General features: G+C 39.0%; 1 protein-coding gene across 1 annotated transcript in view; it reads left to right on the top strand.

The window, feature by feature from the left end:
* Positions 1-3,758: 3,758 nt before the first annotated feature.
* The window catches only part of LOC149846650 (NADH dehydrogenase [ubiquinone] iron-sulfur protein 1, mitochondrial-like), a 34,844-nt gene continuing 25,816 nt past the window's right edge, over positions 3,759-12,786 (top strand). The window contains exons 1-2 of the mRNA XM_089996473.1: positions 3,759-4,259; positions 4,827-5,073. Coding sequence (XP_089852599.1) covers positions 3,803-4,259; positions 4,827-5,073 — 704 coding nt within the window. The 5' untranslated portion in view covers positions 3,759-3,802. The remainder of the gene's footprint in view (positions 4,260-4,826; positions 5,074-12,786) is intronic.

A 12,786-nucleotide genomic window follows, 5' to 3' on the forward strand; every position in this document is an offset into this window, starting at 1 on the left:
CAAAAGTCTTCTGGTCAAGTTGGACCTGGACCAGATTCTGCCTTGTGTCACACAAACACACTATTATTAGAGCCCCCAAGGGGTTGGCATAGTAAGGTGGGACCTTGTCTACTAGATGAGCAATCAAGGTTCGATTCTTATTGTTGTCACCCATCTCCACAAGCCAACACATAGCATAGGCCCTGAGGCTAGGTGTCCTAGCCTCAGAGTTTTATGCTGCCGGCATGATGACTATAGGTGTGGCAGGCTGAGCCAGTGCGACCTGGTCTTCATGCTGGGTCCAGTTTCTTGGGGTTATAAATTCAAAAAAAAAAAAAAAAACTGGTTGCAATTGTATTGGTGGTAGTCATGGTAATAACTATATAAAACTGTCCCTCTTTAGTCAAGTAAAATATGGGATAACCTACTAACATTCTATATGGGAATTATTGTTTTACTTTGCACATTTTTCCTATTCTATCTAAATTCTAAGCACTAAGTTCATTAAGACAAGGGAAAGAAGAAGAACAACTTAGATAGCTTGAGATTAAGGGTATCGAGTCGTTCAAAGTTTGTTTTTTTTGACAGACAAGTTGAAAAGAGAAAGAAGAGAGCTCGAGGTCATTGTGCTCGATTTGTTTTGAATCGGCCAAAAAAAATAATTAAAAAAATATTGTGTGTCAATCAACTTGACATGTGTTAAAGCTATTAAAATAATAATATTATTTTTAAAAAATATATTTTATATTTATTAAAAAATATCTGATTCAAGGGTGAAACATATTGATTTTCTGCCGATACTATACAACCAATACACACCGATATTGACAACATTGGTTCAAATATCCATGTTACCTTGTTTTACACCACACTCACCATGTAAAGTTAAGAGGCAACTCCCTTTGTTTAGACTCAATTTGACTCTTCCCATCCTTCTCCTATGTCATATAACCTTGTTTTTGTCCTCAACGCCAACACTGTGACAGGCAACATCTACTCAACCACCTCTAATTAGTTCCAAACAACTTCTTCACGTTTTAAATGATGTACATAGTTCTTTAGCTTTTTTACCAAGTTAGATAATGGAGCAAGTGGATCTGATATGCAATCAAGATTTGAGACCCATAAGCAGCCCATAGTTATGACCTTAGAAGCAGAAAAAAAGATATTAATGGGAGTGTCCAGTTAAGTATACAGGACATATACGTTCAAGTTTTAATCCATCCCTTTCTAAGCAAGTCTCATTAGGTCACCTCTGTTAAAAAGTTTAATTTTATTTTCTGCTGCACTTATGCTAGCATTACTCGGTTAAAGGATCAGTCGCTCTATGATGAACAGATAAATAGTCGGTTCACCTAAATTTTTGCTTTTGATCATGGTTTCTGGTCTTGAATTCTACATGTTGCAATTGTTTAACTTGCACAATTCTTAACTGGGGGCAGATATTGGATGGAATAATTTATGTGTTAATAAGTTTCATAACAGGCAATGAAGTTAAGTTTTGGAATTATCTATTTACTTGGTTACATATACACGGTTAGGTTTCATATGGTGAAGTTATGTGATTATTTGATTTTTAAAGTTAGTTCTTTTATGTGTAGCATAGGCCCCGTGGGCCGGGGTCATAGCCTCGGCCCTCGGGGTTTTACACTGCCGGAATGACGACCATAGGTATGGTAGGCTGAGCCAGCGCGATCAGGTGTTCATGCCGGTTGTGGTTTATTCGGATTATAAATTAAAAAAAAAGTTAGTTATTTTGCACTTGTTCTTAGCTTTTCTTTTATCTCAATATATAAGATATTATTCTTACAAGGTAAATGCTGAGGTCTAATTTCTAGAAATTCTTATCAATTGGCTAAATGGTTGGGTTTTTTTATTTGGTTACCCACTTCTACCACTCATAAAGACTTGCCGGTAGGGATGTCAATAGGTTGGCCTTTCAGCAGTTATGGGTGTATCTGGTTCCAGATGCTGATACCATGACCTTCCGTATGAAAAGCCATGCCCAGCTCCTGTAAAGATTATATAAACCAGCTCTGTCCATGCCAAGAAAAACGGTATGTTTTATTTATTTTGCATTGAAAAAAATTAGGGTTCTTAATCAGAACTGGTGTCAGATCCGGGTTGGGTATAGAATTTCATAAACCATATCTGGCTCCATTTATTTATCCGACCCAAATTCTTAATGAGACCTCATGTATCAGGTTCGGGTCAAACCCTACCCATTGACACCCTTACCTACTAGTCAGGGCTGCAAACCCATATGATATAGTCAGATATCCGATCCAAGTCCGATATGCTATTTCCAGATATGGATCATTTAAGTAAAATCCAAATGTGCATTTGGATCAGATTCAGATCCGTTCAGTAGGATTACTTTCGGAAATCAGCATTTTAAGTCATATCTGGAATTGACCAGGTCTAAAACCTGACCCGAATGGAATTTTTCTTATACATGTAAATGGCTTGTTTTTGTTGTATTTTTTCCGGATCCAATATTACCACACACATTTCAGATTCAGATTCAGCCTTATTTTCCTTGGATTCAGATATATTGTTTATATTTTGGATTTGGATTTGGCAAGATCGGGCCTGAATATGACCCGTTTGTGGGAATGGTAGTGGACCGGAGCGGAGGTGAGGGAGAAGGTCTCCCACCCCTGCTCATCTCAAAATTTTGCCCTCCATTCTCCTCACGGGTTTTGATTTTAACCTCCATCCCTAGCTCATTCCTCGTTTCACAAGAATAAAAAGATGAGAGATTTGAGAAAGAGTTTCATGTTAGGATTATATATATAAGATTTTATAATATGTATAAATGTATAATAGCAATTTCTTTAACGCTGATCGGAGCGGGGGCAAGAATAAGTCCATCCCTGCAGGGTTTTGATTTTAACGTTCATCTCCGATTCATTCCTCATTTTATGTCCTCCATCTCCAGTTCAAACAGAACAAAGTGGGTCGGGACCGGTTTCCCCTGATCCACTGCCATCCCTACCAGTTTGCACCCCTACCTACCAGGCGTAGCTAGGATTCGTGTGTGTGTGTGTGGGGGGGGGGGCAAACAGGGGTGTAGGAAAAAAAAACTGGTTTGATAGTCGGGGTTGGGGGCAGCGGCCCCGAATTTTTTTTTGAGATAAAATAAAAAATGGCTACAATTATTAATAAAAATCTATTTCATATGGACAAATCAAACTATTTGCTGCAGTCAGGGCTGGGCTGGGCTAAAAACAGGGGTGTAGGAAAAAAAACTGGTTTGATAGTTGGGGTTGGGGCAGCGGCCCCGAATTTTTTTTTGAGATAAAATAAAAAATGGCTACAATTATTAATAAAAATCTATTTCATATGGACAAATCAAACTATTTGCTGCAGTCAGGGCTGGGCTGGGCTAAAAAAATGGATAAAAATCTATTTCATATGGAATCAGGGCTGGGCTAGGACTGGGCTTTTACAAAAAAAAAAAAAAAAATTTAACTGTTTCGGGAGGCCTATGCCTACCAGCCAACCAACTCTTACTCACTTTACTCCTGTCCAGCCTATCAAATCGGGCACGGGTCGGGCTACCGATCCATCCTTTACGAGACTATGACCAGAATATACCCCGCTTTGTCATTTTCTACATCTCCATGTACATTTTGGTAATTTGGGGGCAGGAGAAACGAATCTCGCGCCTTCTCCGTCGGGCCAGCCACCGGAGCTCAGATTCCGGCTAAATTTCCCGGCAATAGGAAGTCCATACCCGACCCACTATATAAACCCTCGCCATCGTTCGCGTCCATCAGGAAAAAAAAAAGCGGTCGAGTTTTCTCCCGATCGGTGAGCGATGGGCCTGGGCATCCGAGCGATACAGCGGTCGAGGACCCTCCTCTCCTCTCGATTCTCTCCCTTCCCCAACCCCGCTTCTAGGGTTTTCTCTCCGGAGCATGCCACCGGAATCCGGCTCCTCCACTCGAGCATCGCCCTCGAGAAGCCGGAACCGGCCGCCGCCGCGGCGGAGCAGCCGGTCTCCCCGCCCCCTCCTCCCCCGCGGACGCCCGTCGGCGGCGCTAGGGTTCAGCTCGAGAGGCCGGAGGACGCGATCGAGGTCTTCGTCGACGGGTACCCGGTGAAGATCCCCAAGGGGATGACGGTCCTGCAGGCGTGCGAGGTCGCCGGCGTAGATATTCCCCGGTTCTGCTACCACAACCGGCTCTCGATCGCCGGAAACTGCAGGATGTGCTTGGTTGAGGTCGAGAAGTCGCCGAAGCCGGTCGCCTCCTGCGCGATGCCTGCGCTTCCTGGTAAATTCGGTTCTTCCGAGCTCTTTTCCGGTGGAAGATAGGATTTCTCACTCTTAGAGTGCTCGAATTCGGTACTGATGCACCAAGAGATGGTAATTCTAGAAATAGGTTGCAATTTATTGCGTTTTCAGCATTTCATTTTCGTGCTTCAGATTCGTTCTTCGGTTGTTATGAGTTTGCTCATGAGTTGGTAGATTTTTGTGAGTGTTGCTTAAATGATTTGATTATATAATTGGTTTCTCTTATTATTCTAGAGTGATGGAAGTCCAGAAATCGGTAGTAAAAAGTTATCTTTTTTTTTGTTGAATTCAGCGTAGTCGTTATGTTGGTTGTTTGCTGAATTGTGTTTGGAATCGAGGGATTTGAAGTCGCCTTAACATCCATTATCCGATTTGATAGTGGTTGCTTTGATGGAACTCAATATATAATTAAATTCTCCTTTGATCCTAAACAGCAATAAAAGTGATGAATTGAAAATTTGCACAGTTTTCTTGTTTTTGTAAATGATTTTTTTAGGTTATTTGGATATTTATCTGGCTTCTTTTTTTCCCTCACTTGTTGGTTTAGGGATGAAAATCAAGACGAATACACCTGTTGCAAAGAAGGCGAGAGAAGGGGTTATGGAGTTCCTCTTGATGAACCATCCTTTGGACTGCCCTATCTGTGATCAAGGTGGAGAGTGTGATCTTCAGGACCAGTCTATGGCATTTGGATCTGATCGTGGGCGTTTCACAGAAATGAAGAGATCTGTCGTTGATAAAAATCTTGGTCCGTTGGTGAAGACAGTGATGACTCGGTGTATCCAGTGCACAAGGTACATGGACTGTCTGTTGTTGTGCATCCTTTGTGTTGCTTAAATTGCTCTGGTTATTTGTTGTTTGTCTCATCATGGTGGTTTGATATTCAATATTGTGCTATCATTTATTTGTGGCGACCATTTTGGTCTATTGAGTAGTCTGATATTGATGTTGATTGCAAACACACAGTTATATTTTTTGAAGAAGTTTGTTGCTCCAGATTTTTCTTCAAACAAAGCTCTTGTGCTTAGATGTTATTTAGTAACCAGTGACTTTAATAGTAGTTGTAGAATATATTATCACGGGAGTGGTAGCTAGATAATTATCACAATGTCAATGGTCAATATCTCCGAATGCTTGAATTGAATGGGATTTATTGTTGCCTTTCAAGAGTGTAAGTATTCTATTCTGACAAATGAGCATCTATACCGGACTTGGGGTAATCATCATGATGTGCTTTCCCATCCATAACCACTTGGATCTATTTCTGCATACTGGCATAATAGCTTCAACTTACTTCATGCTTCTTGAACAGATATCACTGCAAGAGATTTCTAGGATCACTAAATGTATCTTTGCTGGGAGCTTACGTGCAACCAGGCCAGCTTAAATCCAGCCTGTTGTTAGATGAACCTTTTGGCCCTAAAGATTTGGCCCAATGCATAAAGTATATAGTTTGTGTCAGGTTCATGTGATACATTAAGCCAGGTTGAACATGGTTTGAAACTTACTAATCTACATTGGTCGCCATCCTGTGGCATGTTTCAATGTTCTGGTGATTATTGATAACTTGATGGATCATATGGATTTTGTGCCAGCAAGACATCGTTCAAATGTCTGCCCTATCAACTTTACATGGTAGGCTGCTATCCTACCATCAAACTTGTCAAAGACTTCATTGATGCATCATCAAGGTTTCATATATTTTCCATGTTTCCATGCCATATTTCTTATCATAAAACTATGTCATTCATTTGGATAAGTTGCAAGGGACTTTTTGTATCACCTACCATTTGACTTTTGGTTTTAACCTGCATCACATGGATAATAATATGGCTGTGCGGTATATCGTGGGTTCTTCCAAAAAAAAGAGAAGGCTGTAGGGTAGCATTTATTTTTTTTTGTGTGTGGGTTGGGGAGGGGAGTGTTACATGCAATTAGGGAACTTTGATATAATATGAAGAAGACAATCTACAAAGCAAATAGGGAACTTCAACATATTATGACCAAGAGAATGTAGAGTATATATATATATATATACATAGAGTTGTAATATAGATTAAATGTGTACAATACCTGTATATATGGCACTACCTAGATGCCCATGGCTTCAACACCTGGAAGCCAGTATTTTGAAGCATCCCAACTATGGTGTAAGTGCTAGCCAGCCCACTTATTTAAGCAATGATATTACTTGGTCCATTATTTAATTTCTTGTCTTGCATGTTCGATGAGTATACAACCTTCTAACGTGTAAGATGGCTGATGAAAGTTTTGTTGCAATTTGCTTTTTGATCTAGTCAGCAAACATGTAGTGTGCAAAAATGCCTACATTGACTATTTATGCTGCAATTCAGCAGTAGTGACATGGAAAGACAATAAAATCAGAAAATGGCAATGACACTCCGCTATCATGTGTACAAGGTTATATGTTTCAGTAATTAGGAAAAAGGTGAACTGATTTCTGGGAAAAAAGAATGTGTCACTTTTTCACTTGCAGTAGCCTGGGAGCTTGCTTTTCAAATACATGGGGGCACAATCATTTTCTTGATTCCATTGATTATTGTAGTGTCAAAGAAGAGTTCTTGGATACCTTGCATTAAGTATGTATGTGATACTAATTTCATAATATATTAATGATATGGGAGGTTTAACTTGTTGGAAAAATTTTCTGATCCTCTAGCAAGTATTGTTTATAAAATATCTTGCAATAAGGATCACTAGAATATGACATGATCCAACAAGAAAACATGACATGTCAAAGTAATAGAGTAAAACCTTTTCTTGTTCATGAAATTATTTCTATGTGAGCATCCTATAAGGGTGGGATGGAAGAGTTGGAGCTGGTTTGACACATGGGTTCAAATCTCCTCCAATCTCATTTGCAAGAGCTTGACCGGTCAGTGGGGATGAGGAAGGCGCCCATGATCAAACCAGGTCTAACTGCTTCCCATCATCATGGGATGCTCTCTCTCTCTCACACACACACACACTCTCTCTCTCTCATTGATTTGTGCAAAATTTCCCATCATCATGGGGTACCAATTGTAAGAGTCAAAAAAATTCACAAATCCACATGCTGGTTGTTGTAGACCTCAACACAACTTTGGTGTGATGAAAAACCACTTATAAGGCAGCATATATGTGTAAAACATGGATTAGGAGAACATATTCCATGTTTCAAGTGCTCCCACAAAATGTTGAACAAACTTGTGGTGCTTGTTGTCAATGTATATACATAGGGGTATTTTAGTCTTTTTGTACATAAGGGTTTTATAGTCATTGTACACCCTTTTTCTATTTTTATTTTCTTTTTATTTCTACTTTTGTAAATGTTAGAATAGGAAAGGGCTTGATGGTCTTTTGACCATAGAGCCATTGGGATCTCCCCAACGGCTACATTTCTAGCTGTTGGGGAGGTCCCAACGACTCTCTTGTCTCCTTTGTGTATATAAAGGGGTTGAAACTGTAAAATTGTCTATGAAAAGACAATACACATACGAGCACAAAAAATATGGAAAAGATGTGCACGAAGGCACTCTCACAACACTTGAACAAATACGCAAAAGCGTAAAAACAATAAACATGCACAATGGCATGTATTTTATAGAAGGAACCGAATGCTTGAGACTCTCAAGCTTAGGAAAAACAAGAGGAGATCACCCCTATTTATACAAGAAGAAGAGGGTGCAAAGGGGCTCCCAAAGGAGTCGTTGGGGAGCCCCCAACGGTCACTTTTGTGACCGTTGGGGACCCCCCAACGACTCTATTGGGGGATCCCCAATGCACCTTTTGTGAAAAAGGTGAAAAGAAATAAAAAATGAAAAACAAAAAAGATAAAAAATAAAAAGAAAAGATACAACATATTCCTATTGGAATATGCGCAAAAAGGAAATTTACAATAATACCCTTATTGGGTGAACAAAAAGAAAATAATATATAAATATATATACTTATATATATAGAGATACATATACATATAAATATTATATGTATATGTATCTCTAAGTATATAAGTATATATATTTGTATTTACATCAACGATTTTAGGAGGAGATACATTTTAACACCCCCCCTCAAACTTACGGTGTGATAACCGCAAGTTTGCCAAGGAGGAAATGAAATCTGGGCGAACATAGAGCTTTGGTGAAGAAGTCAGCAAGCTGATACTCAGACGTTACGTATGGTAGATCAATGACCTTCTTCAAGTATTCTTCTCTGACATAATGACAGTCCATCTCTATATGCTTTGTTCGCTCGTGAAAGGTGTGATTCTTGGCAATATAAATTGCACTTTTATTGTCACAGCACAACTTTGTTGGTTCTCTGATAAACACTCCCATATCTTCCAAAAGACTTCGAATCCATACAATTTCCATGGTGGTAGATGCCATGGCTCTATATTCGGCTTCAGTGGATGACAGGGAGACCTTTTGTTGCTTTTTGCATCGCCATGAGATCAAGGACTCACCTAAGAAAACACAGAAACCAGTGGTGGAGTGACGGTTACTAGGGTCACCTCCCCAATCTGAGTCAGTATAAGCAAGCAATTTCAATTCAGAGGAAGATGATAGAAATACTCCCTTATTTACCGTTCCCTTCAAATATCTGATGATGCGGAGCACAGCACTCATATGAATGGTTGTAGGAGCATGCTGAAACTGACTCGCGATGTGTATAGCATGTGACAAGTCGGGTCGAGTAATGCTAAGATACATTAAAGACCCTACCAACTGCCTGTAAGGAGTAGGATCGGTTAGAGGAACACCGTCGTCAATCTTCATTTTTGCTCCCACAACTTCAGGAGTTTCGCATACTTTGTCATCAGAAATACCTGACCTGTCAATAATCTCGCAGGCAAGTTTAGATTGAGATAGAAAATAACCACGTTGCGAATAGGCAACCTCAATTCCAAGAAAATATGTCAGAAAACCTAAGTCTGACATCTCAAATTTTGAAGTCAAGACGGACTTAATACCCTTGACTCCTTGAACATCATCACCTGTTATTAACATGTCATCAACGTAAAGTAATAAAATTACAATCCCTGCATTAGATTTTGTAGTAAACAAAGCAGTGTCAGTATAACACGATGAAAAACCATTTTCCAACATTACATTGGTAAATCTATCATACCAGGCTTTGGGGGCCTGCTTTAAGCCATAGAGAGCCTTACGAAGACGAAGAACTTTATCCTTAGGAATTATCATGACTGGTGGGGCATCCATATATACTTCTTCGTTAAGATCACCATTTAAAAAAACATTTTTAACATCCATTTGAAAAATGTTTCAATTTTTAATAGATGCAATAGTAATAAGACACCTAACGGTAACCATCCGAGCTACAGGGGCAAAGGTTTCTTCGTAATCATTTCCATACTCTTGCCCATACCCTTTAGCAACTAAGCGAGCTTTATACCTTTCTAAAGAACCATCACTCTTAGTTTTAACTTTAAAGACCCATCGACAGCCTATAGTTTTCTTTCCTATAGGTAGAGTTTGAAAATCCCAAGTTCCTGCCCTTTTAAGAGCATTAAGTTCACTTTGCATGGCTTCTTGCCATTCTATACATTTTTTAGCTTCTGCAAAATTTCTTGGTTCGAAATAAAAGTGAATAGCACTAAGACAAGCCCTATATCGGGGTGAAAAAGAATCAAACGATACAAAGCGAGTAGGTGGTCTTCTATTTCTTTCAGATCTTCTATGGTCAAGAGGAGTGGAAAGCTCACTATATTGATCAATAGCACTTCTAAAGGTGTCTTGGTTTCTACGAGAGTAGGTAATAGGCTCACTTGGAACTCTACTTTCTGGATCATTATGTTCACCAATATCTTCATCATTTTCCTCATCATGGTTTAATGATACATCATCATCACTGGATATGTCATCATTACTAGATAACAAGTCGAATAAGGAGTAATCAAAATTTTCTTGTTGAGAAACATTTTTTTCAAAACCACTCTCATTTTCTAAAAAGGTTACATTTCTAGAGACATATAGCTTATCCTCTCGAAGATCGTAACAACGAAACCCTTTTTGAGTTTCGGAATAACCAAGAAAAGCACAAGGGATAGCCTTGGGTGAAAGCTTGTCATTCTTATCCGTAAGTATGAAACACTTACATCCGAAGACCCTTAACCTATTATAATCAGGTTCAAGCTTATGTAATATCTCAAAAGGAGATATTTTACCTAATAACCTAGATGGTAGACGATTTATTAAATAAACAGAAGCAAGGGCTGCTTCGGCCCAAAAGTTTTTAGGAATATTTTGAGATATAAGAAGAGTCCTAGTGGTCTCAATAATGTGCCTATGTTTTCTTTCAGCCAACCCATTATGTTGAGGTGTTTTAGGACAAGACCTTTGGTGAATAATACCGTGATCCTCAAGATATACCTTAAATTGATTGGAGAGATATTCTTTCCCAGAGTCACTTCTAAAAATCTTTATGTTGCTATTGAATTGATTCTTAATCATTGAGTGAAAATTTTTAAAACATGAAAACACTTCATGTTTAAACTTAAGAAAATATATCCACGAGTAACGGAAAAAGTCATCCACAAATATTACATAATAAGAAAAACCTCCTTTTGAAACAACAGGTGCGGGTCCCCAAACATCTGAGTGAACAATTTCGAAAGTTTTGGAAGAGAACATAGTTCTTTGCTCAAAAGGTAAGCTGCGCATTTTTCCGAGAATGCAGTCATTACAAGAAAAAGAGCTTTTACATAGGTCTTTTGCAAAATGTAAATATGATAACTTGGTGATATTAGGATGACCAAGTCTTTTGTGCCATACATTTATATCCTTATGTCGGGCAACATTACACAAAACTTTTGGAACTTGAAGAGATTCTATATAGTATAGATCTCCTCTTCTAAAGCCTTCCCCAATCAATTTCCCGGACTGGCGATCCTGTATTAAGCATTTGTCACAAGAAAATTTAATATCACAACCATGGTCCGTGAGTTGAGAAACAGAGAGGAGGTTTAAGTTAAGTTTAGGTATAAATCTGATTTTTGGAATAGAAAACTCTTGAGTTTCAAAATTACCTATTCCTTTAATTTCAAGGGAGGTTCCATCAGCAGTGGAGACATAAGATGGGGAACGGTTTTTCAAATAATCGGAAAGTGACAAAAAGTTTGGGGACATATGAAAAGATGCACCAGAGTCCAAAAGCCAAGAGATTTTACCTGGAGGAGAAGAAGTGGATACGGCCGCACCGGAGGTAGATCTCTTGAGGAGAGGTTGAAGGGCTTCCACTATTTGATTTATAGAAAGAGTCCCACTTGAAGATGCCTCATCCTTCTGTGGTACACCAGTGGTAGCCATAGCTAGAAGTTTCTTCCATTTAGGACATACGGGTTTGATGTGTCCCGGTTCTTTACAAAAATGACAAATAGTTTTGCTATAGTCCCTTCTTCCTCTTTGACCACCATTTTCACCTTGATTTTGGAATTTAAAATGAGGAGGACGATAGGTTTTTACATTGTTTCCGGGTCTTGATACGACATTGACCTCACTATGTTCTTCAATATTACAAGGGACCGCAAGGACATTTGGTCCTTGTTTACATAAATTCATACGAGTCTCTTCACCACTTAACTTGGTGAGAACATCTTCAAGAGAAGGGGGAGTGAAAGAGGAGAGAAGAGATGACCTTATTTGCTCAAATTCGGGCCTTAGCCCATTTAAGAAATTGAAGAACCGATCTTCTTCAAGTTGCTTATGACGGAGCTCAATTGCCTCTCCACTCCATTTTGGTTCAAGCATTGCAAGCTCATCCCAAATAGAGGAAAGATCGGCAAAGTATTCCCTAATCGTCATTTCACCTTGGGAGAGAGAGATAGTCTTCTTTTGAAGGTAATACTTATGAGAGAGATCCCTTGAGGTGTACATTTTTTCAAGATAATGCCAAGCTTCCGATGCCTTTTTGAATTTAATAATGTTGGCATTAATCTTGGTTTCTACGGATGAGAAAAACCATGAGAGAATCTTGAAATTCTTCATTTCCCATTCATCGTGTTTCTTGGAGTATTCTTCAAGAGCTTTGGTTCTTTCTTCTCCCTCAAGAATCTTGATTTCGTCTTCTTTTACTATGGTAATCTTGGGTTCCGGTTCCGGAATTGTGCCAAGAACATATCCCCATAGGCCTTTTCCTTTTATATGAGCCTCCATATTTCCGGCCCAAACATGATAGTTGGACCCATTTAATTTGAAACCAAGAGCAAAATGAGACTCTTTTTCGCCCATTAGAGAGAAGAGAGATAGAGAAAAAAGCGTACCAACACAATATTTCCAACACCAATTTTGCACAAGATTCTTCTAAAATATTTGAGAAGAAAGATCCACCACTTCAATCTTCAAGGATCGGAAGGCACGTTTTTCGAGGCACTCGAAAAAAGGAGAATCCCACGATCTTCAATAATCAACCTTGCTCTGATACCATGTAAAATTGTCTATGAAAAGACAATACACATACGAGCACAAAAAATATGGAAAAGATGT

Source organism: Nuphar pumila, chromosome 2 (assembly GCF_984573655.1).
Source record: "Nuphar pumila chromosome 2, dmNupPumi1.hap1.1, whole genome shotgun sequence".
Classification (NCBI taxonomy): Eukaryota; Viridiplantae; Streptophyta; class Magnoliopsida; order Nymphaeales; family Nymphaeaceae; genus Nuphar; species Nuphar pumila.